Source organism: Actinia tenebrosa, unplaced genomic scaffold (assembly GCF_029948245.1).
Source record: "Actinia tenebrosa isolate PJP-AT-01 unplaced genomic scaffold, QUT_ActTen_1.0 PGA_scaffold1__47_contigs__length_23844297, whole genome shotgun sequence".
Taxonomy (NCBI): Eukaryota; Metazoa; Cnidaria; class Anthozoa; order Actiniaria; family Actiniidae; genus Actinia; species Actinia tenebrosa.
In genome coordinates, this window is record NW_028292578.1 from 21,527,994 (window position 1) to 21,555,899 (window position 27,906).

The following is a 27,906-nucleotide window of genomic DNA, read 5'->3' on the forward strand; positions in this document are numbered from 1 at the left end:
TTGCGGATACGGGTTGCGTCCACACGTGTCCGGAAATTTTTGTACCCGTATCCGGAAATTTTCGAAAACGGTCTCCAGAGTGGAAATTTTCGAATACGCTTCGAATACTGATACGTGTGGACGGTCGTATCCACAAATTTTCGAATACGCTGACGTAAACACGATTTTGAGCATGCTCAATAAGAAAGAACTATCCGTCAAATGGATTAGGCACTAGCGTGCATCAGGGTAGTCTCCCCCACAGCCGCTTTCAGTGTCGTCACGCAACGCTTTGCGTGACGACACTGAAAGCGGCTGTGGGGGAGACTAGCATCAGGGCGGATCAAGAAATTTCCGGATACGTGTGAACAGTGAAAACGATTCGAAAAAAATTGCGGATACCAAAATTTCCGGATACGTGTGGACGGGGCCTTAGTTTCAATTTCAAAATTCATAAAATCATAACAAGCAATTTCAATTCCAAAACTAGTTTCAGCTTGATACAATATTTCAATATTTCTTACAATCTTTTTGGAGGAAAAAATGAACATTTAGAAAAAGAAGCAAGAAAAAGAGAAAGAGAAAGGAAAAGATAAGGATAAGAGAGAAATGAAGAAAAGCTGGATTAGGGCGAAAAACTTTCTCTCTCTATGCGAGGAGTTATGTTTTTTTGTCCTAGTCCCTTTCGCAGTTCCTCTTTCCCTTTTGGCTGCGCCCCCTTGTGAAAGCCTGGAACCGGACAAGCACAAACGGATCATGTGACAATCACATCTCCACTGAGGTCAGACAAGATTCAGTTCCGTGTTCAAAGAATCAAGATGGAAAGTTTTTATTCCTTCTTGGAGGAATTGAAACAGAACTAACTTGTTCGATCTGTGAACAATTATTTACAACACCCGTAACCCTTCCCTGCCTTCATAGTTTTTGTTCGAAATGTATAGAACAACTGTGCGAAAAGTGCAATAACACCAACGTTTCCTGTGTTTATCCAGCCTGTAGGTCACCTTTCGACGTTCCCGACGGAGATGTTTCCGAACTCCTCTCTTCGTTCTACCTAAAGGCTCTTCTCAAGTTGATCCAAGTTATTGGAACCAAGGAAAAATGGAAGGCACAAGAAATACAGCATTGTGGAAGCTGTGAAAATCCGACGTCAAATCTAGTGGCATTTTGTCAGGGATGCACTAGAGTTATTTGCAATGAATGTGTCAATGCTCACAAATTGTTGAAAAGAGTTTCGAAGGAGCATAAAGTGACAATGCTGAACGAAATTAACCGAGATAAGGTGGAAGATTTTGTCACAAATTTTGTTTTTTGTGAAGAGCAATCCCACGAGAACAACAGGCTGCATTACTTCTGTTTTGAAGAAACCTGTAAAAAGTATATTTGTCTAAAATGCGTTGCAGAGGATCACAAACTTCATAATTTTTCAAGCTTAGACGACGCGGCTGACAAGGTCAAGCATAACATCAAACAATACATGAAGAGAATAGACGACCTGAAGCAGGGATATGGAGAAGAAATATCGCTCTCCAAGCAAAATATCTCTCGGATTGAAAGCGAAGTAAACCTGGCAAAGAAACAGGTTCATGATGCAGTTGAAGTCGCGATTTAAAAAGCCAGAGACCACGAGGAAGCTATCTTCAAAACTTTAGATGAAATCATTGCCAGACAGCAAGAAGCAAACGAAGGAGAACAAAGCGACATCAATACTGGAATAAATCATTTATCTGAGTTCAATATTCACTGCCAATCTCTGATGGACAGAAACAGGAAGTACGAAGTAATAGATGTGCAGGACATCCTTAAAGACAAATGTGAAGTGGCGTTACAAAAGTCCTCGATATTTGTCGAGTAAACCTATTGAGCGTAACGCAAGATTGCGTTACGTGTCTCAGGTACCGGAAGTTGAAAATATGGGGGAAATTATGAAAAATCTACCCGATCCCTCAAATTGCACTATTGAATCGCTGAAGGATGGTCGATGTGGTTTTCAGAACCAATTTGAGATTCTAACGAAGAATTCAGAAGGAGAAGTGTGTGACACGAACATTGAATCTATTTACGTAGAAGTTAAGGATCCAGATGGTAACGAAATGAAAAGCCAAGTCTTTGGTAAACAGAAGGGCAAATTCAGTGTGAGTTATAGAGCGGATAGGGTTGGACCATGTACAATTTTGGTGAAAATTGCCGGCGAACTGGTAAAGAACTCCTCACGAAATGTGAACACCTTGGATGTTAAGTCAGATTTTATATGTGTAAAATGGTTTGGAGGAGGGAGAGGTGAAGGAGAGTTCATGCATCCTCGGTCAATAGCACTGAGTGAGAACGGAGAGATAGCGGTTGGCGACCGGGACAGTGATCGTATCCAGATATTTTATATTGAAGGCGAATATACGCGAGAGATTAAATGCAGAGAAATCCAAGAGAGTGAAAAGTTTCAACCTCATTCCGTTACATTTATTGAGGATAAACTAATCGTAACCGTTTTTTCTGCTGTGAATGGAGAGATTCTGATGATTGATTTAAAGAGTTCTAACGTTAGAACTATTTACAGACCAGAAGAACGGTTTGTTCCAAGAGGAATGTGTGTTACGGATGAAAACCACATTGCAGTGTGTTATAGTGGGAATGAAGAACATGGTGTCTACTCAGGAATCAAACTCTTTGATAGAGAGGGAACTTTCCTTCGAGAGTTTCACAGTCCAGAGAAAATTAAACTGCCTTGGTGCGTTGCCTATGGTAACAGGAAATACTTCGTTTCTTATTATGAAGAATGTTGTATTCGTGTCTTTGACAGTAATGGAGTTTTCCTTCACAAATTTGGAGAAAAAGGACAAGATGGCGGCCAGTTTCATAACGTCGCGGGTCTGGCCTTTTACGGTCCAAACTTGATTCTTGTCTGTGATCACGCTAATAACCGAGTCCAACTTTTAACTCAAGAGGGAAAATTTGTAAAATCATTCGGAAATGCGTTTTCAAGTATGAGTCGTCCAGCAGATTTAGCTGTCACATCGGATGGTCACGTGTTTGTGCTAAACTTCGGCAGCAAAAACGTACAGCTGTGGCGCTAATACCAACCAATTAAATGCTGATTAGCCAAACAATTAAACCTAGTATACGATCAGATTTTTCCCGTTTGGTACCACTTTTGTCCAACTGCTGGTGTGATCGGCGGTGCTTTTAGGGTTGAAAATGTCTAATGTGAACTTTTTAGGGCGTCCAGCTCAAAGGTCAGTTACGTCAATCTTTATTTATTTTCTTTATTGAACAAAAACATGGGAGAACAGAAGAGAGATTTCCAGATCCATCATACATAGTCCTACCTTTTAGGGATTGACAGCTTTTAATCTATGCGTCTTTCAAAACCGACAGCCGATCACCGCCTATGACTTGAACAAAGAGAATACCTGCGGATCCCTCTCCGGGAGTTTATTTTGTCGAGTTTTTTGTACTAGCTAGAAAATATTACACTGTATTAAAAAAACTTGTAATAATTTTTATATTTATTACCTTTGAAAAGAGGTAGTATTTAATTTTCATTGTATCATCACTCTATAATCCCATATAAGCAACTATTGTATTATTTTCAAATTCTCTTTCCGGTCCAAATTAAAGATTAATTTGGATCGTTTCCATGCATTCGCATTCTTTCGAGGGAAAACTATGACTTATGGAATCAGTCTAGTATAGTTTGGGATGATATAATTAATCTGTAATAGGACTACATGCTGTCCAATTTGGAAATAATTGGAGGAAAAAATTCCTCTGACTGTTAAATTGGACTCGGCCTATTTGCCTCTTCCAATTTTGGAAGTCCTCGGAATTTTTTCATCCAATTATTTCCAAATTGGACAGCATGTAGTCCTATTACCTATACTAATTGAACAGGAAAACTGCTGCTACCTAAATTTGCAAACAAAGAAAAGTCCAAGCTTGTTCAGTGTACAGAAGACCAAGATGTAGCCTTTTTTGATAGCTTTTTAAGTTTATAATTTCAAACGCAAAAGTGACTACTTTACTGATAAAGCTACATTTACCAGGCTGGTGGAGTATCCCAAGAACAAAAAGACCACAGAATGCAACCGCTACAGTGATATAACAGCTGAATATAACATCCAATAGCATTTGTTTAGATTTACTAATAAAAACTACATGCATGATAATAAGATAGCACTTTTTGAGTAGCCGATAAGATACAGTCAATTCAAAAAACGTTGTCGTCCTCCGGCTCAAGCCTACGCGACTGGACCGAAAGGAATATGGGTAAAAATCATTGAAACGGATAAATATTCGTTCTGAATTAATTGTTCCCGCTAGTAATAAGATAATAATGGCGAGAAACAATCCATCAAATGCATGTCTTTGGGTTTAGGGAAAGAAAAACAATAAAGTTATGATTCAGTTCACAATTTCGAAAATATGAAGGCATTAAAAAAATGTCTCCTTCAACACTTCCCGCTCGCCTGCGAAGGTTTGTGCTGTAAACGAGGCATAACTAGTCAGATAAAATTATGGAGTCAATTCGGCTTCAATGATTGCTACCCAGAGTTCCTTTCGGTCCAGTCGCGTAGGCTTGAGTTGGTCGACGACAACATTTTTTGAATTGACTGTATGAACAGAGACGAAGTATCTTTCAGTGCCATGAAAAGTGTCGGTGTACGTGAAGATATATGCTTCATTTATTATCAGTAGCACTTTAGGCACGAAATACACACGTTCACCGGCACTGACGGGTTCGTGCTTCCTTAAATTTTGTCCCTTCAAATGGCTCCTTCAAATAGCCAATAAATGCGCAAAGTACCAGGAAATAATTCAGACCGAAATAGTATCTGCTGATGATTTTTACGCCGGCACGGTTCAGGTTTTATTGAGCTTAGTCCCCACTCTTTGCTACTTCAAAATACCAAGTGCACAGTAGCAAACAATTAAAGACAGCGATGCCCGTTGCTTCTTAATTCAGGTAAGTTGGCATGTCTTCACCGGGGTTCAACAATGGCTGGTAACTTAATCGTCTACTGGAAGCTTCTGAATATTTCAAGCAATAGCGACTGACTATTAATAATAATCGTACTGTTTGTGACAGAAGAAAGGCAGCCACCAGCAAGGCAAATGCACACGGAAGCACACTCAGTAGGAATATCTCGAACATGTGGAAACCGTTTATTTGGGTTTTCAGTGGACCCTCAAATGTCACCCCAGCAGTAATGAGCACCGACTCGCTGAGATTGATTGTCGCCATAGCAACATGAATGGCCAGAAACACAACAGCGAAGATATTTGCTTTCTGGTCTTTGTAAGGCATGACGATGACGTTGTGGATGAGTATTAGCATGCAGACTAGTGTCATACACAGAAGTCGTGGTAACAGCATTGCTATGAACGAAAATAAACACAACATTACCAAGCGACGACCAATCATGATGCTCTCCCAATATAAAGCGCCTTTTGATTGGTTGTCCGGTGGACGAAATGGTCCTTGTAGGACCTCCAGTAGGGCATTCTGTCGTTCTTGATCCAAATGGTTGGGATCTTCTAACACGTCTTTGTCACATCTCAAACAGCGCCTCAACAACCAGTACATCAAGAAAGGCAGGGGCACAAAACAAGCTGCAACAAATTGCAAGGCGCTTATCTGATGCCGTTTTAACTTTGAAGTTCCCACAAATAAAACCAGCAGGAATGGAAGTACAAACACGATGTTGTAAGCGATCATGACGTACTGCCACCAATGGACCCAGCACGTAATGTTACCATCAATCACCAGCCGCCATTCGATTTTCCCAAGCATATCAAGTGGAACGCAGTTGAAAAGCATGAACGACGTGTGCCCCAATCGTTCATAGCCTAAAAGCAGAACCTCAACTATGGCAGCAAGGTAATGAGCAAAGTGTGGACTGGGACTCTTCCGCATCAAAGAGAATAACCAATGCAGCAAGTAAAACAACACAATTACTATCATGACCCCAAAGACTTGCGAACAAAGAAAAAGCTCCTTGGTGACGGCTGTTAACCCTGGAAACGGGCACCCAAACGACGAATCTGCAAGCTCTACTTGAAAGTTATAGAATGAAATGATGGAAGGTAGTAATGGCAAATTAGGTAGAATTTCTGAACAAGTTTCAAGCATAAGCAGTTCAGCAACCTGGTAGAAATAGAAGATAATCTTGAAGTAAGCATGTCCATCGTGATTTCTTGTTTTTTTTATCTGTTCCACCCTACTGTTTGGAATGGTATCTTGTTTCGCCCTAAACCAAAAAACTTTCTGGATAAGGAAACAAATCAACGATGGCTGACACAAAACGAAGATTGCCATGAGTACTGAATACAGAGCAGCTACTAACCAAAACCAATGGTCTTGACAGTCATCGATGCGACGGCACTTATGGTTAAACATACTTTCCGTGTAATTTTCTTTGCAGGCCCCGCACATCGTCCCATTTCGATTCCCAGCACATTTATTGTAGATGGAGAAGTTAGAACGGGATGGAGGTTGTTTGCAGTATCCTTCTGGACATTTCTCGAATCTGAGCTTAGGGGGATTTTCCTGTGTCTCGTAGCCCCAGAAATTTGGTTTGCTCTGGATGTTGTTCGTGCAATCGGCACCAAAAGGACAGTCGAAACAAGGAACGTATTTCTTGTCCCCCTGTGTGCCCTGAAATGATCCACTTTCGAGGGTATATCTATTGACAGGGCACGTCCGACACCGGAATCTCAGACGTACGATAGTCAAATGACAGTTTTCATCATTGAACTGTTCGTTAATACTAAATGTGGCATTGTAGATTTTGAGGTAGCTGCCAACTGGACAAACAAATGTCGTTTCATTATCCAAGTCAACCCTATGTCCATTTTCCAGGACAAACATGGGTACTGTCACTAAGATAAAAAGGTCATACTTGAAACTGGTATTTCTCATTGTCAAAGGTCCTTGTGCTCCAAAGAAGAGTAGAGGTGACAGTGAAGAGCCACTTCGATAAATGTACGGGTTTATTTTCGTTTGAATGAATTTACAATGGTAAAAATGTCCATTCGTTGCTCCTCTTTCCACGTACAGATGTGCTCCAATGTCCGGTTGGAAAGAAAAATTGTCCTGAAACAAGCAATTGCGAAAAAAGACGACTCCACTGCTCACAAACAGGCTCGAGGTAACGGAAGTGTTGTTTAAGAATATAACGTTCTCGAAAGTTATTTTGTTATGGTAAGAATATTCTGGACAGGGCCCGGTGCGGTTGGATCTTCGATGTGCATCTACACTTTCTTTATTGGATGATACATGAGGAATATAAAAATAAAAGAGGTTTACAAAATCTGTTTTATTTGTTTTTTTGTACTTATGTGAGTTATCTTTGAATACAGCATTTCGTATAACAGCCTCGAAAATGCCACTGTTGGGGGCGACGACAATTCCCAGAACACTGCCATGAACGTGTTGAACATAATTAGACGTGAACGAGACATGATCCATCAATAAGCTGCCCGATTTCAAAGTATTCTTGATGCCCTTTTGTCCAATCCGTATTTCAATGGGCTTTTGGCTGTAACAATTTTTGTGAAATGTGGTGTTCTTGATAGAAATGTTCACAAAGGAGGGTCTGATGCTTGTAAACTTCAAAGGCAAATTATTTTCAATGAACTGGCAATTTTCAAGATCAAATATTGAGTTTATTGGAAGGAAGTTTGATTTGGACCCTGCGGGATAAGGTTTGATATCCAGACACACTCCAGATGTGCCACTGCAAAAAAAATCCTTGATGAATACTTCTTCCAACTTCTTACTTTGAATCCCCACGCCACTGTTATGCAAGAATACTGACTTTGAAACGTTGAGGATTGAATTTTGCATTTTATCTGGCAATGACACACATAATTCTACGGTAGTCTTGGTGCCAACAGGAAAGGAATTCCTGATAAAACTTGTGTTGCTAATCTGGACATCCAATATCCCATCCTTTGATGGCCCATCACCTGTGTGCACAATGAGCAAGGCTTGGTTTTTATTACGTTCGAAGCGAGAGTTTTTAATCGTAATTTTAGCAGTTTCGCTTGCTCTAAGACAGAATGCTGGGTTTCGCTTGCATCGTTTTTTCATACACGAAGTATCGTGGCATTCTTTTACTTCAAGATTATCAAACGTTGCCGAAACCCTCGCTACACTGCGTTTAGGCATTTTCGGTCTATTGACATCCCCAACCAACACGGCGCACCCATGGGCGCTACCATAAGACTTGAATAACTTGACATCTTTCATCCTTAAATTCACATTTTTTTTCGTTCCACCGTCGACCTGGAACACTCCACCCAACGTACCAGAATTATTGTAAAACACGGAATTAGAAATGCTGACGTTCACATATATTCTCGTTTGTATGCTGTCATTGCATTTCATGAGCAGCACTCCTCCTGGTTTATCAATGTGGTGTCCATTGTACCTCGAGTCTTCAATACGTATGAGGCTATCTTGGCTTTGCAAAGTTAAAAATCTCATGTTTTCGTTGTTTACACTTGTCACTTCAGTAAAAGTAAGATTTACACGACACGCATCAACAGCTAAGACACTTTTTGTGTTGCTTGATCCAGAAAGATGTTGATTGTTGTGTGTTGTAACGTTTTTCCACACAGAAAACAGCGACATTTCTTGACAACTACAGTTTTTATTTCTCATAAAAATTACCGGTGTTGTGTTGTTTTGAAGTATCGTGTCTCGCAGTTTCATGATGACGCTGGTGCAGCTGCTTCCTTCCTTAACATTGACTTGGATGCAGCCAAGGTTTTTTGTGAATACAGCATTTTGAATATCCAGTGAGTATAACTTCAAGGAAGAGTCGTTAGAAATTTTAATTGTAATTGCAGGCGCCGAGGCTGTAAAAATACAATCTCTAATCACAGCAGATATGTCTTTTAAAAAGAGTAAAGTGTTGCTGAGTTGTACTCCAGTTATGGTGACGTTTTTGTCAGCATTTGGGCCATCTGCAGTCACAAAGAATCCTTTGATGCATGAAATGTGAGCGGTCGTTGTGTAGCTCTGAATGAAAATACTCTTGGTAGACACAAGTTTTTCTGCAGATGATTCACACTTGTAGGGGTCTACTGCAGTGTGTTCACCATCAACGAACAGCCTACCACCCCATGCAAGCTTGTCGACACCGATTTGTAGAGATTTACATGGCATTGACTCGCTACCGCACGAATCACTGTTTGCTTGCCCTCGAGCTTTGGACACGTATACCACATTATTAGGACCATTGGTTTTATTATCTGAATGAAATAAGTTCCGGAGTTAAATAAATTCACATCCATTCCATCCCAGTCCCGTCCAATCCATCCCAGTCCCATCCAATCCATCCCAGTCCAATCCAATCCATCCCAGTCCAATCCAATCCATCCCAGTCCCATCCAATCCATCCCAGTCCCATCCAATCCATCCCAGTCCCATCCAATCCATCACAGTCACATCCAATCCATCCCAGTCACATCCAATCCATCCCAGTCCCATCCAATCCATCCCAGTCCCATCCAATCCATCCCAGTCCCATCCAAACCATCCCCGTCACATCCAATCCATCCCAGTCACATCCAATCCATCTCAGTCCCATCCAATCCATCCCAGTCCCATCCAATCCATCCCAGTCCCATCCAATCCATCCCAGTCCCATCCAATCCATCCCAGTCCCATCCAATCCATCCCAGTCCCATCCAATCCATCCCAGTCACATCCAATCCATCTCACTCACATCCAATCCCAGAAAGACAGAAAGTTGACAACGCTAAAAGAGCAATAATAGTGATGCTGACGATGATTATTAAGCGAGCGCATTAATAATACCAATAACAATTTAAAAAAGTGTTATCACGAGTAAGGTTTCGAAAAGGAAAGAGAAATGCAAATATCAAGATATTTCACTTTCGTGACTACCTTTGTCTTCTAAATCTTATCTATTAAAGGTCAAGCCATTTGAAAAACTAAAATAAAAACAAGTAAGCCGAATAATATTCCTCACAATAAAACAAATCGAAACAAGCTTGAAAGGGCTTTGAAAGGGTTGATTTTTGTTATTATTCAATATCCCAGCCATCTAGTAATAGCTTAAGAATTATTCAAGTTTAAATCGTTCATCGTTTCATTTTGATGTCATGCTAATGCTTTAATAGGAGTAGCCTAAAATAAGAAACAACAAAAAAAACTTGAAAGCTAGTTTTATAAGCAAGAAAACAGTTTGAAAAATACTAGTGAAACGGAAAATCTGATGAAATATTTTTCCTCCACATTACGAAAAGAAAATTCCTAATTACGAACGTCGAAAAACCTATAAAACGATTTATGAAATTCAATAAACAAAAGCTACCCATACCGTCAATTTCAATCTTAGTTTTCCGGAACCCTATAATTACATAGATATATTACGACCATTGAGATATGAATCGCATGTTTTAATCATGTTGGCTTCAGGTGAAACTGTTATAGAATCAACCCACTGAACACGTTTGCTGACATATCACATAGTACTCTGATTAGGTTTTGAGTATACGTTGCTGTTGATAATATGGCTGTGGCTGTTGATAATCCAGATCGAGAAAAAATGACTCTGATGTAGACAATTACACATTGATATCACCAATCATCAAAAGCACGGAGAAACTCCACAAGATAATTACATATCATTATTAGGATAAATATGAAAATGCATACCTAACAAATGTCCCTCGTAGAAAAGGTTGGAAGACAATGCAAGGTAAATAAATATAGCCAACAGCATCTTGGACTTGGCTGGGCAAGGCTCTACTGTTTGTCTGACACTAAAACAGCAAAACTCTTTGTGAATATCAAACGAATAAATCATCATCAGCGATAGATGAATTTGTCTTTCGAAACCAAGTGCATGGAATTTACTGATCACGTGATCGAAAGTCGAAAGTAGCATATTTTATATTTTCAATGACGTAGCTTTTTGACAACGAGACCGAGAGAACGAATAATACTCAGGAGAAATACACATGAAAAATTCAATATTCCCAAATTAATACGCACTATAAATATTTCAATATACCACACTACATTATTGTATCGTTCGAAATGAAATAACAAAAAGTTATTCTGGGAAAATCTTTTCTTGGTATAATATAATTATATGCTTATAATATAACACTGTGCTGAAGCCACATTGCATGATATGGTTACAAAGACTTTGGATATGCAAGGAAAATTTTCCCCTTCATGCCTTATTTGGTGATTACCCAGAATACCTCGCTGATGGGTTTAAAATAGAATCTATGAATATTATGATTGTATACAGAATGATTGTACCCTAGTAGCTTTGCAAAGGCATTGCAGGCTAAAGTGATGGCAATTTAGTTGCTGGCATGGTGAGAATGGACAAACTGTACTTTTGTTATTCTCACCAAAGAATAATTTGGTCAAAAATGAAAAGATCACCGGTCACCGTCTATGAAGACCATTCTATCATACAAACACACCTAGAAGACATTTTCTACCATATGTATAATCTAGGGTTCTTGAACTTTATAATCTACATCTATTGGGTATTTACATAGTTTCTTCTTAGTACGAGTGGGTACGAGTTTCTTCACTCGAGTTTAACAATGGCTGATAGCTTGCGTGTCGACTGGTAATGTCTGAATCCTTCAAGCAATAGCGACTGACTATTAATAATAATCGTACTGTTTGGGACAGAACAACGGCAACCACCAGCAAGGCAAAGGCACACGGAAGGGCGCTCAGTAGGACTATCTCGAGTATCTTGAAACCATCGATTTGGGTTTGTAAGGGGCTTTGGAATGTCACCCCAGCAGTGATCAATACGGACTCACCCAAATTGATCGTTGCCATTACGACATGTATAGAGAGTAAGACAATAGCGAAGATGTTTGCTTTTCGGTCCTTGTAAGGCATGACGATGACGTTGTGGATGAGTATTAGCATGCAGACTAGTGTCATACACAGAAGTCGTGGTAACAGCATTGCTATGAACGAGAATAAACACAACAGCACCAAGCGACGACCAATCAAAATGCTTTCCCAATATAAAGCGCCTTTTGATTGGTTGTCCGGTGGACGAAATGGTCCTTGTAGGACCTCCAGTAGGGCATTCTGTCGTTCTTGATCCAAATGGTTGGGATCTTCTAACACGTCTTTGTCACATCTCAAACAGCGCCTCAACAACCAGTACATCAAGAAAGGCAGGGGCACAAAACAAGCTGCAACAAATTGCAATGCGCTTATCTGATGCCGTTTTAACTTTGAAGTTCCCACAAATAAAACCAGAAGGAATGGAAGTACAAACACGATGTTGTAAGCGATTATGACGTACTGCCACCAATGGACCCAGCACGTAATGTTACCATCAATCACCAGCCGCCATTCGATTTTCCCAAGCATATCAAGTGGAACGCAGTTCAGAAGCTTGAACGACGTGTGCCCCAATCGTTCATAGCCTAAAATCAGAACCTCAACGATGGCTGCAAGGTAATGAGCAAAGTGTGGTCTGGGACTCTTCCAGATCAAGGAGAATAACCAATGGAGAAAGTAAAGCAAGACAACAATTACCATGACAGCAAAGACTTGTGAGCAACGGAAAAGCTCCTTGGTGACGGCAGTTAACCCTGGAAACGGGCACCCAAACGACGAATTACTAACGACAACTTCAAAGTTAAAGAATGAGGTGATTGAGGATAACAATGAGAATTTAGGTACAATCTCCGAATAAGATTCAATCATAAGCAGTTCAGCAACCTGGTAGAAATAGAAGATAATCTTGAAGTAAGCATGTCCATCGTGATTGCTTGTTTTTTCCATGTGGTCCACCCTGGTGTTTGGAATGGTATGCTTCTTTTCCCTGAACCATAGAGCCTTCTTAGTAAGGAATAAGATCAGTGATGGCTGACACAGAACAAAGATTGCTATGATTACGGAATGCACAGCAGCTACAACCCAAAACCAATAATCTCTACACTTATGAACGGGGCAACACTTATGATTGAACATGTTTTCAGTGTATCCTGTCTTACATGCTCCACACATCGTCCCTCCTCGATGGCCAGCACACTTATTGTAAGTTGAAAGATTATAACTGCGTTCAGGCTGTTCGCAGTATCCTTCTGGACATTTCTCAAACTTGAGTTGCGGGGGATTTTCCTGTGTCTTGTAGCCCCAGAAATTTGGCCGACTTTGGATGTTACTAGTTGTACACTGGGCACCAAAGGGACAGTCGAGGCATTTGACATCGTTTTTCTTTTGCTTTCCTCGATATGATCCACTCATGAGCGTATATTTATTAAAAGGGCACCTTTGGCAGCTAAATCTCAGTTGTATAATGGTCAACTTGCAATTAGCTTCATTTAAATCAGGACGGAGTACAAATGTGGCATTGAACAATTTGAGATAGCTGCCAACTGGACATACAAAAGTCGTTTCATTATCCATGTCAACATCATGTCCTCGTAAGAGGTCAAACATAGGAACTGTAACTGGTGTATAAAGATCAAACTTGAAACTCGTGTTTTTCATTATCAAAGGTCCTTGTGCTCCAACGAAGAGTAGAGGCGACAAGGGCACTAAAGATTTTAGTCTGCGCGGATTTTTCTTTGTTTGAATGAATCTAGTGTGATAGAATCTTGCCGTAGTTGCTCCTTTCTCCACGTACACATGACCTCCGATTTCTGGTTGGGAAGAAAAATTTTCCTCAAACAAACAATTGTGAAAAGAAACAATTCCACTGTTCACAAAGAGGGTCGAAGTAACGGCGGTATTGTTTAAGAATGTAACGTTATCGAAGATGATTGTGCTACGGTAATGATATTTTGGGCAGCTTTCGTTTGGAGATGGACTAGCTTTCATGTTGATATCTTCAATGTCGGGTAACGCTGGAGGGATGTAAAAATAAAACAGGTTTATAAAAGCTGTGTTATTTTGTCTGAAAATGTGGCGGTTGTTTTTGAATACTGAATTGCGGACAACTATCGTGAAATTGCGTTTGCTCGGAGTACTGACAACTCCCAAGATATTTCCATGAGCCCGTGAAACGTAATTAGACGTGAAATATACATGGTCCATTAATAATCTGCCCGATTCCAAGGTATTCTTCATACCGCTTCGTCCGACTTGTATTACAATACCATAGGTTTGATAATGGTTTTTGTGAAATGTGGTGTTCTTTATAGAAATCTCTATAAACGAAGGTTTGGCGTTTTTGAAATGCACGTTATATTTATTTTCATTGAATCTGCAATTTTCAATATAAAGTGTTGAGTTCATCATTATCTTCGTTGAACACTGGATAAACAGGCAGACACCCATTGTAGCTTCACAAGTAGAATTTCGCACATACACTTCTACCAGCTTGTGAGTCATGATTGTCACTCCCGTATTTCTCAGAAACAAAGACTTTGAAATGTTAAGAATTGATTTTTGCATTTCATCTGGCAACGACACACATAATTCTACGGTAGGCTTGGTGCCAGCAGAAAAGGAATTCTTGATAAAACTACTGTTGCTTATTTGGACATCCAATATATTTTCATTATATTGCCCACCACTTGTGTGTTGAATGAGCAAGGCTTGGTCTTTATTACGCGTGAAGCGAGAGTTTTTAATTGTAATTTTTGCAGTTTCACTTGCTTGAAGACAAAATGCTGGGAATCGCTTGCATCTTTGTTTCATGCACAACTGCGAAGGATCGTGGCATTCTTCTACTTCCAGCCTATCAAATAGTGCAAAAATCCTCTTCACAGTTCCGACTGACACAGCGCATCCATTGACGCTTCCATAACATTGCAATAATGTGACATTGTTCATGTTCAATTTAACACTCTGTTCCTTTTTACCGTCCACCTGAAGTATACCTCCCAATGAACCAGAATTATTGTGGAAAATCGAATCAGTAATAGAGACAATTACATCTCCTTTTGTGCAGCTGTTTTTTTTCACGCGCATTACTCCCCCTGGTTCATTTATGTGGTGTTCATGGTAACTTGAATTTTGTATGCTTATAGAAATACTATCACTTTTTGCTTCCAAAAATCTCAATGAGTTTTGGTTGTTCATACTTGCCACTTCAGAAAAAGTAAGATTTCCATCACATCCATCAACAACAAAAACATTACTTGTGCCATTTCCAGAAAGCTCTTTATTCTTAAAATCGCGATCGTTTTTTCTGATTTCCTTGTTGTTGCGATTTTTCAGTATTTTGACATTTTTCCACGATGAGAAAAATAGCATTTCTCTTGCGAAGCTGCAGTTTACAGATATCAAGCCACTTGCATCCATACCTGATTTTACCGGCGTTGTGTTATTTTGAAATATTGTGTCTCGTAGATTCATGATGATGCTGTTGCAGGTTCTTCCTTTCTTGACACCGACTTGGATGCAGCCAAGATTTTCCGTGAATACAGCATTTTGAATATCCAGAGAATATGATGAGGAAGCGCCGTTCAAAATGTTTACTGTAATTGCAGGCACCGAGGCTGAGAAAATACAGTCTCTAATCAAAGCAGACGTGTCTTTTAAAAAGAGCGAAGTCTTGTTGAATTTTACACCAGTTATGGTGACGTTTTTCAAAGCATTAGGGCCATCTGCAGTCACGATGAATCCTTTGATGCATGAAATGTGAGCGGTCGTTGTGTAGCTCTGAATGAAAATACTCTTGGTAGACACAAGTTTTTCTGCAGATGATTGACACTTGTAGGGATCTACTGCAGTGTGTTCACCATCAACGAACAGCCTACCACCCCATGCAAGCTTGTCGACACCGACTTGTAGAGATTTACATGGCATTGACTCGCTACCGCACGAATCACTGTTTGCTTGCCCTCGAGCTTTGGACACATATATCACTTTATGCAATCCCATTTGTTTACAGTCTAAATAAAAACACAGTTTACAAGTGAAAATAAAACTCTTTTAAGTACACAAGTAAGTAAAAGAGCTAGGATTGACAAGCATTTGAAGGAGCTCTGTCAACTGCAAATGCTAGAAGATGCAGCACCTTTCCCGCTAGGACTAATTTAGAAAATTCACTGCTTTCCTTTAATTGTATTTTTCTATCCGCTTAATCAACATGCATTGAACGATATACTCAAACAAAACTGAAAATGAAATATGAACAGACAATAAAATGTTTCGCTTTTAATTTGTGGCTATGATTGTTCAATCATCATTGATGGCTTCACAATCTCTTCAGTTATCACTCAGACTACAATCGATATTACAAAAACAGATAAGTTTAACCATATCACACTCGACAAAAACGTAATTTCCTTGTTACGCATTTTCCTTTACGGCTACAATTGTATAATTTTCGAATGTTGTATCAGCACAAATCTTCCCTTTTTGTCTGTAATGTTATATTATTTAGAAACATATTTCATAATGAAAATATTTTTCAAAACATTTCAAGTTTGCATTCATCACAGAAAAGAATTAATATCAGTATCTTATGACTTCCCTTGTAGGTAAAGAAAATGGCAATGATTTGTAAGTTCGATTATAGTCTAGTGTAACAGTGATAATATATTGACGGAAGTTTTGTTACCATCTGAATCGTTTTTAAACTATTCGCATTGCTAGAAAAAAAAAGAGAACTTTTTAAATTACCAATTTATCCATCGCTAGCTTTGCAAACAGTATATCTAATATCACAAACGCATTTAGCAACAAAGTGCAATAACTATAACGTATTATCTATAGAATTATTTGAAATTCATTACCTATTAAATGTCCCACGTAGAACAGGTTGGACGACAATGCCAGGTAAAGAAATATGATAGCCATAAGCATCTTGGTTTTCACGATGGACTTAGTTTTACTTTCATTAGTTCACTGTGCGATATTTTGTACACTGATGCTGTAAAAATATTTCTTGAAATCAGTAACGGAATTTATGACTGAAATAAATTATTCGTCTTGAATCTCAGCGTCAGAGGAATTCCTTTCTTAACCATTAAGGCGATAGCCCATCACGTGATTTCCCGACGTTCCTCAAATAGCCAAGATTTGATCTAGCATGATCTAGATCACCATCATTCATAAAACAGCGTACACCATCTGAAAGAGCACTCAGTTCGTCAAGATCAATCAATCAGTGAAGAAAGTTTGAATGGCATAGCAGCAAAACTCCCTAGCATATTGGAGATCAAAGTTATAGAGTTTTGTATGAATTTCTAGATTTTATATTGGCCTTAGTAGAGGCTTCCTTTCGATCTTTCCCTCTTGAAGTGGCGCTTTCTCCACTGGGAATATTACTGCCGAATATTTGCAAGTTTGCTGAGTATTTTGATGAAATTTTTCTCACTGTAGAGATCAATGAATAACTGCATTAATATTTTTTTACAACACATTTATTCATTAGCTCCTTGCAGCAAAACACTTCTCAGAATATGCTGAAGGTCATGCCATATTTACTCCATCACTTTACCTCTTGCCATTAGGTTAGCTACTGAATATGATAGCGTAAAACATGATAATAAGTATAATAAGCTTATATTTAACTCTTGACCTTTAATACTAGTATTTTAGGTCATAAGTGAAACTTATATCATAAAAACTTATGTTAAAAAAACTTATCGACTTGCCAAAACAAACCACATCGAGCATGCAAGTTTATTCGATCGAGTCATGCCGAGTGTTTCAGATTAGTCTCAAAATTTATAGTAAACTAAATACTTCAATAAAATTTCTGGAAGAAGAAAGTAAACTTAAGATATAATTTAAGAATTAAAGTAGGGCTAAGTTTGTAATTTAAAATTGATGCATAATTTTATACCTTGGCGTTTTCTTTGAAAGAAGGAGACCTGCAGACCTGTCCTTGACGTGTAAAGCTTAAACTCAACTTCGTCGGATTTTGGATAATGTTCAAAGGTTTCCCCACTTATTAAGAGAGAAGAGATACTAGGCCTGGATCCTGGCAGTCCGGATTCGGGTACTGCTTTCTCTCAAAGAAGAATATTTATAATTTTAAACCGTATCAGTAAATAATCACCCATCTTACTTTCCAACAAATTCCAGATAAGTTGAGCGCGCGCGCGTGGATGTGCGAATTTCACCATGTGACGTCATCTGGCCCAGTCTCATAGGCGGGATGTTTATTTTTCCCGCTAAAACAATTAAAACAGATAAGAATTCTTGCTCCAAGGACTGCGGAACACCATGAAAAGTAGAAAAGCATAAAGCATAAAAACCAAGTATGCAAAAGGGTATTTAAGTCGGGCCTAAGAAACATTCTATGAAGCTGATGTTACAGTAATGTTTCACACAACTTTCATGTACCTACTACAAGCTTGTGCTACACATTCGACCGTAATAGAATAATTGTTTTTTAAATAAAAAATTCCAAAAAAATGTGCAATGAAATGTCGAAAATACGTGGATGAAGATATTAAGTTATTTGGGTTTCCTGTGCTGTGTCTACATTCCCCGCGCCCCGCGCAGTATTGTGGGAGTATGGTTACCATCAAATATGGCGGTTGTTGCTGAAGGAAAAAGTTGGTGACAATTTCATCGATATTCTAACTGAAAACTTCACGTTTATAGCCTAAAACGCAAAAATCTAATTAGCCAACATACTTCAAGTTTCCTATACGTTGGATTTATCGTCATGGGTAACGTTTTGGTGATGAATTATCAAAGATAACTCGACTTGACAACGGTGAAAACAAAATAGTATTTACAATTGGCAGTTTTTCGATAGCTTATCAAGTGCAGTTTGTCGATATTGAACTGAAGATATTATGAAAATGGTCGCCGATTAGCACTGCAGTAGAAATGGCAGACGATTTATCAAGCTTTATTGAACAGCAAAAGGTTAAACTGGAGAAAGAAAGAGCTGATCTTTCGAGAAATGGAAATTATACTTCGACAACGTCACAAGATAAAGAGGTAAAGTAAATATAGTAATGTTTACAGTTAAACTCATTGTTTGATGATCAAATTACAATTATATTCTTTGTAATATTTTCTTTCTGGAATCAAATTGATCACACTCAAGCTTAGCCAAATCGATAATTAAAATATCGACACCATTATTCGTTAACAAGTCTTGTTCAGATTTCTGTATGATCTAGCATACATATTCGATGCTGTAATAGAAATTCTATGTCTCTAGTTTAGTAAAAAGAATATCAGAAAAAAAGCTAGTAGAAATTTAATTCTATTTGGATTTGAATTTATTTATTGTAATATATATAGGATAGAAGAAAGAGTCCCAGAGGTATTGAGAGTGGAAAGAAGTAAGTGTTGCAAAAAGGGAAGAAGCTGAGAGGGCTATAGCTCCCACACTTCTTGCTAATATCCACTAATTTTACCAATCTAAGTCCATTACTTTCACCCTTTAGCATACTAGCTAGTCTATTATATTTTCTAAGGCCTAAGGCAAACATCAAACTTTCCATGCACCAAACTTAATTACATCAAAGAATGCCACCTCATTATCACCTGATATCCATTGTTTTTAATGAGTTTGGTGCATGGAAAGTTCGATGTTTGCCCTAGGCCTAATATAATAATTAGATAAGTCATTGCCACCCCCAACTTCTTAGAAGGGCAGTCTGCAGTCCTTATTAAACATATACATTGGACACTGACGAAACACTCAAGAAGTGTAGAGAAGCACTCATTCTTCTCCTTACACTTCTCTCTCGGTGTTGTAGCTGCCAACCCCTGCGTACTTCATATCTGCACACAGCAAATGCAATTTCTATTTAGTCCATTGTTTCTTACTCTGTTCTAAAGCCTTTCCTGTTTGGATTGATAATATTGAAAGTATTGTATATCATTCAGCTTTCTGAATTCTGAGAATTCTGTTTTGACAGATGTTGTATTGTTTTTCTTTCTTCTTCTTTTGTATAATTTACTATTTAATTGTCTGTGTTTGACTCGGTAATAAATTTCTTTTTAAAGCCATATTGAGAAAGACTCTCCTTCTATCAAACCAAAAAGTAAGTGAAATTTAAGTGATCAGAACCACTCTTTTCATTCCATGTAATCTCTTTTTGAAAGTATCCACTTCCTTCGTGTTTCCTCGTTGCATTAATTTTGTATATTAGTTATTGTGTCTGGACCCCTGTTTTGAAAATCCTTGCAAAGAAAATAGTGAACAAAATTGCCTTCTATTCATCATGACTGCAACTGACTGCTTGTATGTCGAGATCAACCATCCCATTATTTCATTATCACTTGCTTGTTGACTGCTTACAAGTTCAAGTCTTTGGAACACAGGAGAATTTAAAAATTGTTTACTTAGAATATTTTATGCATCAGGCAGTTACTTTTGGTGATAGTGAGTGAAAATGTAATTAACTTCTATAACCAAATGAGTTTCATTTGTTTAACTGCTCAGTGATTAATGATAATGAAGAGACTGGCCTACCACTTGGTGGCTACGCAAGGATTCAACAGAAACTCAAAGAGGAGAGACGATTGGAATACAATAAATATTTAGCTGAGGTAATTGATAGAAAAGAACACCAAATATTGTATAGAATGGTCTGAACCCAGGTGAATGAATGTTAATCGAAGTATTATGATCATTCAGATGGATGTAGTCCTGAGAAGGACTGTTTGATGTGACTGATGTTTTAACAACCTAGGCGGAAGTGATCTTGACTCTGAAGATGACTTCCACTCAGGTTGTCGAAATGTCAGTCATATCAAACAGTCCTTCTCAGGACTACATCCATCCAGACGATCATAATACTTTGATTAACAAACACCAAATACTTGCATTATAATAGAACAAATAGGACTTTGCATCACTTAGTTTTGGCTTTTGTGTCTTTCTTTTCTACAAAGAAAAATATGAGGTCAACAGGAAAAGTGGATTCAGTTTTGAAAGAAAGAGATATCTCTCCATCAAAGAAGAATGGAGAAGTTCATGTAAGTTTTTTCTTCTTTTTGATGCTGTACATGATCTACAGGCCTGAATGCCTAGAGAAGTAAAATTTTCTACTTCCTTATTCTTTAACTAGGAAAGTGGGAGAAGGTCCTTAGAACATTCTTACGAAAAGGATCCAAGAGATTCGCCTATCCCAAGAGGTCGCAGAAAGGGGAAGGAAAACTTGGACATAAATGTAAGTTAGTGTTCATGGTGCTTGAATATACCTATGTTTTTAAGCAATTTCTAATAAACAATGTTTTTTTTTGTTTCTTTTTTAGGATAATTATCAAGATGATAGATCTAGAGGTGAGTAGGCAAAAAGTTGTCGTACATGAAATCAACAATACACTGATCAGTTGTTGTTACTTATCAAAAAAAATTTTTCTAGGTTCTTTGCAGTATCCTCCAAAAGAAACCTATGAAGACATTCTGAGAAGAAAGCGGGCGGATGAAAGAAAATATAGGTATTCAGTTAGTGCACTGATTGAGTCGATTTTCAAGCTTGTGTACAGACAACATGTCAATTGCAACACGGCAGATTGTTAGTGAATCATCGGTCAACGATTCACCAACATCCATGCATCAGCTGGTCATTAAATACACAGTAAATTACCAAATTTCAGCTTGTAATGTTGTCATCTACACGTCTAAACTTCCTGGCTCTAACTTGATAATAAATATAATTATTGTAAAATATTGGTTTCTAGGAGAGACAGGCTTGGGTATGATGGACCAGACTTGGATGACGAACTGAGGTAAGAAATTATGCTATTTAATTTGAATGATATTATCAAGTCATCTGGGGCTCATCAGCAATATACCCGTACCTCTTTACCTTGGATGTACTGTAACTTTCTCCCATTTCAAACCATGTGTCATTCCCAAGAGTATGAAAAGACACATAAAATGAGACTATATAGAATTACACATGGTCTAAAATGGGAAAACATTAATATGCCTAAGATAAAGAGTTCTATTTAGCATCTGCTTTTACCTTTACATGCGACATTATTTTGTTGTTTGTTTTTTAATGTTTTAGATTAATGAAACTCTCAAGTAGAAACTACAAGCATAACTCCAGGAGTGATGGATATCTCTCTCGTCGTTATGATGATGACTTGGATGACGATGAGGTACCTTTTTCTACTCTACCATCTGAATTACGGTCATAACGCCCCCTTGTCATGACGCCCCCAGCCATGACGCCCCCACGTATACCATGATGCCCCCAGTCTGTACTACCATGACGCCCCCAGCGTAAACCATGACGCCCCTAGTCTCTATTCCTAATGCATCTGATGTGATGTTCTTTAAAAGTACAGCTATATCGTGTTCTGGAACTAATCATTTATGTAAAAGTTCGAGATTTATCGTTAAACTTCTTGTTAAATAAGTGTTAATAGAGACTAGGGGCGTCATGGTTTACGCTGGGGGCATCATGGCTGGGGGCGTCATGACAAGGGGGCATTATGACCGGTTACCTACCATTTTACTGAGCAGTTTTGGGTCCCTGCATGAAAGAAGGGGTTGAAATTATAAACAATACCTGGGAGCAGTTACAAAAAATTAAGAATTAAAATTTAAAATAGTGTGAAAATTTACTTTTAGTTTTTAAATAAATTTATCCCTGTATTATAAGTATTCTGATCTGTATTAATGCATAATGGATGGCTAGATGAAAAAAAGATTGTTGGTTGATTGGGCTTATAACTCTTCCTCCTACCATCTCTTACTCCATAACGATGTCTTTCTCTCTCTCTCCTCTCTCCATTTTTGACATTGTTTTTATTTCTGCATTGCTAGTTTGGATTGCCACCTCGTAGAGGACGCAGGAGAAGAGACCGATCCTTCGAATCTAAGTTAGTCCTAATTGAATACTTCCTTCAAAACATTGTAAAATGAATCATTGTTATTAGATTTGGTTGGAAAATCATGTGAAATACTGGTGTTCAAACTTGCAAGGTTTTAAAATTTTGTTGCCATTTTGTTTTCAATTTAGGAGAGTTCGATTCTATGATGATGATGATTATGAAGACATCGATGACAAGTAAGTAGGGTCATAGGAGTGCTGCTATTGCCAATAGAGGCTTTGCACCATCATGTGATGACAGCCATGACAGTAGACACTAATACAATAGAGTCCTTTTCCCCTGGGAAACTGATGGTTGCCATCACATGATGGTGCAAAGTCTAGCTCTATTCAATACTTATGACTGCTACTATTTGTGGATAATTTTTGGTGGGTTTCTCACAATTTAAAGGATTTATCTCACCATGAATCTTTGAATTGATTCCATCATTGGTATACCTGCATGTAATAATTATTATTTGTCTATGGTTAAGCTTGGTCACTCACATGCCAGTACTGTAGATAAATGTAGAAAATAGAAAATTAAAACCAAGATTAAGCTTCATACAAGAATGCATATTGCTGCTATATGCTATTGAGTAACAAAATGATGAGAACAAAATTATAAATAAACATTATTTTGGTTAATTACAGTCTTTGGTCCAAACCACGTAGAAGGTTATATGACTATGATGATAATGAAGATATGGATGACCTTTATGCATTGGTGAGAACAATGAAAATGTGTTGTTTCATACTGCTGGACAAGCAGTCTGGAGTATATTTATTTCTCACAACAGTTTTAATTTTTGGAATGGTGTTATGACGAGAATTAAATTTCTCGTAGACCTCTTGATTTACTATTATTTCTCCCTCCAGATCTCACTCTCTCTCCCTCTCTTCCCCCTTCCCTCTAGATTACTTTTTCTTTTTTACATTGAATCTTGATATCAATATTAGGAAAGACCATAAGTAACAATAATAATTCCTATGTTGGTAATAATAATGATTATCATAATGGAGACGGAGATGGAGATGGAGATGGAGATGGAGATGGAGATGGCGATGGTGGTGATGGTGATGGCGATGGTGGTGATGGTGATGATGGCGATGGTGATGGCGATGGAGATGGATATGGCAATGGATATGATGATGGTGATGATGATGATAATGCTGATAATCAAATAATTGTTCTTTCAGTCCCAAAGAAGATCAAGATCACATAGATCCAATAGAATAAGCAGTGCTCATGAGGAAAGGACTGTGTAAGTACCAACACAAGCTTAGACTTGATATACTAAATAATATTTACTGTTACACAAGGGCAAATCCAGGATTTTCTTATAGAGGGCATTCTGCATTCAAGGGGCATCCACCTGTAAAAGATGCCAAACCAAAGACAAAAGAAATACAAACAGTACATTCTGTGTAAGAAGAAATGGAAATTCTCAGGGGGGAGGGGGGGAGGTTGAAACCACCACTGACAACACCCCCCTGGATCCTCCCCTGTGACATCATCCTCAGTCTACAAAAAATTCTTATCCAATCTGTGTTTGTTATCTTTTAACATAGTATGCCATGTTTTAGTCATCTCTTAGGATTGAACATTTAGTATTTAACTAAAATGTAATAAAGAATATTGTGGGCTTTTATGATTAAAATTAATGTGAGTGGTTGGTTTTATCATAATAAAGCAATGGCCCAACTTTGGAAAATGAATCAATAAGGAGAACAAAAACTGATAGTGAGATTAGATCACAATCTGCCCCCTTGTTGGAAGGAGCTGGAATTATTGGAGGTGAGACTCAAAGCTGGTTTAATTTGAAGATAAAAATGAAAAATACCATGGCAAACTATCTACTCATCTACTCAGCTATCCATTCATCCCTTCCACTTATCCATCCTGTTCTATCCCATCTACTCAGCTATCCATTCATCCCTTCCACTTATCCATCCTGTTCTATCCCATCTACTCAGCTATCCATTCATCCCTTTCACTTATCCATCCTGTTCTATCCCATTTACTCAGCTTTCCATTCATCCCATCTTCCACTTATCCACTTACTCAACTGTACTTAACACATCCATCATTCCCATAGCCATCCCATTTATTCATTCATCCATGCACCCACCTATACATCTATCCACCCGTCCAATCCCATCTTATCAAATCACCAAAACCTAGCCATCCAACTTACTCACCTATCCATTCATCATATCCACTTACATGTACCACACACTCAACCATCCACACATCCATTTCCTGTGCCATCCATCCATCCATATCACCTACCTAAACATCTATCCAACCCTCTCACATCCTATCCCATCCCATCCACGAGTTCACTCACTCTCATCCATCTTTCCATTAATCCATTTCTCCCTGATCATGCTTTTGTGTGTTAAGGTGATCATACGGAGACAAGAGAAATGAAACTAAAGAAACAAGAAAAATACAAGAAAGAACTCGAGGAACAAATGAAACAACACGAGGAAAATAAGAAAAAGTGAGTTTTCCAGTTGTGTTCATCATCAACTTGAATCAAGCTCTTGATTACCTTACTTAGTACATTGTACTAAATGTCATAAAATTTGGCATGAAATTAATATTGTCAACTTCTTTACAGAGAAAAGAGGGAAAGGTTTAGCGAACCAGCTGAAACAAGTGGCTTTGATTATGAATCCAATGTGGTAAAAAAAACTTTTCATATATGTATTTTATATTTTACAACAGTCATTCCCTATATATAAGGGTCACGTCTACTCTTAGGTTTGCTCCACAAGCACTTCTACTACATCCACTATTTACAACACATACCACTCAACTCACATGTTGATTTTAACGGAGGGAGAAAATGAGGGAAAACTCCTTGTAGCAAGGAAGAGAACAACACATCAAACAAACTCAACCCACATTATGCCGTTCAGTTGAGAATTGAACCAACAACCTCAGGCATGAACTACAGTACACAACAGCAAGAGACATCCAAACATGCCACCCACATTCATTATTTCATAATTATTATTACCAGGGGTGGGGAGATTTTCTTATCCTAAGATCTTTATCTAATAATTCTCAGCCGACAAAGACACCTCGCTCAACTACAAGAAAGGAAGACAAGATGCCTATGATGAGCCCCTTGGAAATAACGGCCCTAGTTCCAGACCTCCTCAACACTCATCCTTGTACCCAAGCCCTTACGATGATCCTTATTACTATTATGGGAGACAGGAGCGCGGTGCCCCCCAGGTGACATCATTACAAGATCCTTTGTTTAAGAGTTCTGGGTATGGTGTTACAGGGCTCTACAATGAAGATGATGGTCCTCCTACAGGTGAATAAAACTACCCAGATTTCGTGCAAATCTTGCAAATCTTGCACTATCTAGCCTCACATATTCATGTTTAGATAAATTCAAAGTGGATGAATAATAAATTCAAGCTATTTGAATTGTAATTCTAATAGTTATTTGATATCAGCTACCCTATAATTTTCTTCATAACGAACCTATAGGATGATCATTAAAAATCAATGCCATCAATAGAGGATCAGGCCAGTAAACCTTCCTCAGGGACTTAAATCCATTCTGTCTGTTTTGCCTTTGATATTTTCTCAAATAATTTTGAAATAACAAAGAAGTTTATATTTTTAGATCGTTATCAAGAAAAAAGTAGGCAGAGAGACTTCTCCAGAACTCCAGGTAAGAAAATCTCTTGCTCAGTAGCCACATCTAGGGTGGACTTGATGATTTAAAGGTGATCCTAATTTGCGCAATACTCATAATTATTATTATACATTTTACTTGTAGTTTCAAGAAGGGGGCAGACAGTGGACCACGCCCATCAACCACCAGGAGGATACAGCAGTATTAATGGGATACCAGGTGCAGGGCAAGTCAGTCCTGAGGCAGATAAACAGAGTAAGAGAGCTGTGCAGCAGGCATACCAAGAAGAACTCAGAAAACAGGTACGAAATAATTTCAAATGTGCTATTATGTAACCTTGTTAAATGGGATATTGATTATTATACTTAGATAAGTTTGGTTGGTAAGTGGACTCATGGACAGCGAAGCACTTTTTGGAGTTGTGGGAACTGGGGGATGGTGCTAAAATCTTTTTTTGTTTCGTACAGAACTCTAACTCAAACAAAATAAGATTTCATTATTGTTAAAAGTAGTGAAAGATGATAATTCAAAAGGTTTTTAACTTGATTAAATTTCAAAAATTTATTTTAAGATGGAGATTAGAGAAAGTCAAAAAACGAAAAGAGAAAGAAGACAAAGAAAGTAAGTGGCTTGAAACAACATTTTGATTACTGTAAATTATAGTAATTTATGTAAGGTATAATTCATTGTGTGGTTCTATATATTCTGCAAAAATCCCACATTTCAACAGCTCGTCGGATTGATGGTTTTTCACTATGGCCAGTCTAGAAGATTATATGTTACAGACGGATATTTTTGATTAACGGCAGCAAAAAATCAAATTTATAGCTGGCAGTTTGCAACTAATGAAGTTACCGGGTATCGAAAACCGCAGCCAAGTAGGGATGTGGATTTTGGGTCATCAACAAAATTTTTCAAATTTTTCAAATCATCTTTAAACTTTTGAAGACACAAACACACTGTAAATAATCATATCGATAATTTGCTATATATGGCTATAACTTGCTATATATTAGGTATGATCGAAAGATGGGAAGCCGACATTGCCAAAATAGACCCAGGGGGGTAGGGGCGGGAGCTGGTGCACCCATCAGAGAGGTATCAGGCAAAGTAAGGGTTTTATGGTAACAGTATTATTGTTGTACATGTATGTTAGTCAAAAAATAGAGAAAATGAAGGCCCCGGGGGTTTTTTGTCATGTTGTTTTGTATTAAATTATGGTTCATTTGACACTTTTTGTCTTTAGTATGAGCGAGTGTGATCTAATCAGATTCTGTAATATTAATTGGAAATTAAAGATTTAACTTCAATTTAAATAAACAAGTGACAAAACAGGGTTGGAAAGAGGATCACTTTGCGTTACCACGAAAAAGAACCAGTGAAACAGTCAGGACAAGAAGCCCAATAATAATATTTATTTTGCTGTAATTTTTTAAAGCTAACTTCGGATAGTTTAAACTGATGCTCAAGATGGCCAAGACGTTGATATCAAGAAAGAAATGCACCTCCATTCCAAGAGAGGAGGTTTGAG

The 27,906-nt window shown here is 38.1% G+C and overlaps 3 protein-coding genes and 1 pseudogene across 3 annotated transcripts; 2 read left to right on the plus strand and 2 right to left on the minus strand.

Annotated features, from left to right (window-relative positions):
• The first annotated feature begins 1,234 nt into the window (after window positions 1–1,234).
• On the plus strand, window positions 1,235–4,145 carry LOC116308864 (E3 ubiquitin-protein ligase TRIM71-like; annotated as a pseudogene).
• On the minus strand, window positions 3,455–10,788 carry LOC116308870 (uncharacterized). The gene is made up of 2 exons (XM_031719378.2): window positions 10,667–10,788; window positions 3,455–9,234 (listed from the first exon to the last, which is right to left on the minus strand). The coding sequence occupies exons 1-2, from the start codon at window positions 10,731–10,733 to the stop codon at window positions 4,931–4,933; spliced, it is 4,371 nt and encodes a 1,456-aa protein (XP_031575238.2). The 5' UTR covers window positions 10,734–10,788; the 3' UTR covers window positions 3,455–4,930.
• Window positions 10,789–11,006: 218 nt separating this feature from the next.
• On the minus strand, window positions 11,007–15,841 carry LOC148910088 (uncharacterized). The gene has a single exon (XM_089032506.1). The coding sequence runs from the start codon at window positions 15,839–15,841 to the stop codon at window positions 11,537–11,539; it is 4,305 nt and encodes a 1,434-aa protein (XP_088888632.1). The 3' UTR covers window positions 11,007–11,536.
• Window positions 15,842–18,439: 2,598 nt separating this feature from the next.
• Window positions 18,440–26,607, plus strand: LOC148910089 (uncharacterized). Its single transcript, XM_089032222.1, has 20 exons — window positions 18,440–18,865; window positions 19,175–19,215; window positions 19,886–19,923; window positions 20,325–20,431; window positions 20,777–20,860; window positions 20,953–21,054; window positions 21,140–21,167; window positions 21,250–21,325; window positions 21,569–21,616; window positions 21,901–21,994; window positions 22,665–22,720; window positions 22,861–22,908; window positions 23,365–23,437; window positions 23,911–23,975; window positions 24,405–24,508; window positions 25,118–25,217; window positions 25,338–25,401; window positions 25,791–26,045; window positions 26,364–26,411; window positions 26,520–26,607. The coding sequence occupies exons 1-18, from the start codon at window positions 18,752–18,754 to the stop codon at window positions 25,962–25,964; spliced, it is 1,416 nt and encodes a 471-aa protein (XP_088888348.1). The 5' UTR covers window positions 18,440–18,751; the 3' UTR covers window positions 25,965–26,045; window positions 26,364–26,411; window positions 26,520–26,607.
• Window positions 26,608–27,906: the final 1,299 nt, after the last annotated feature.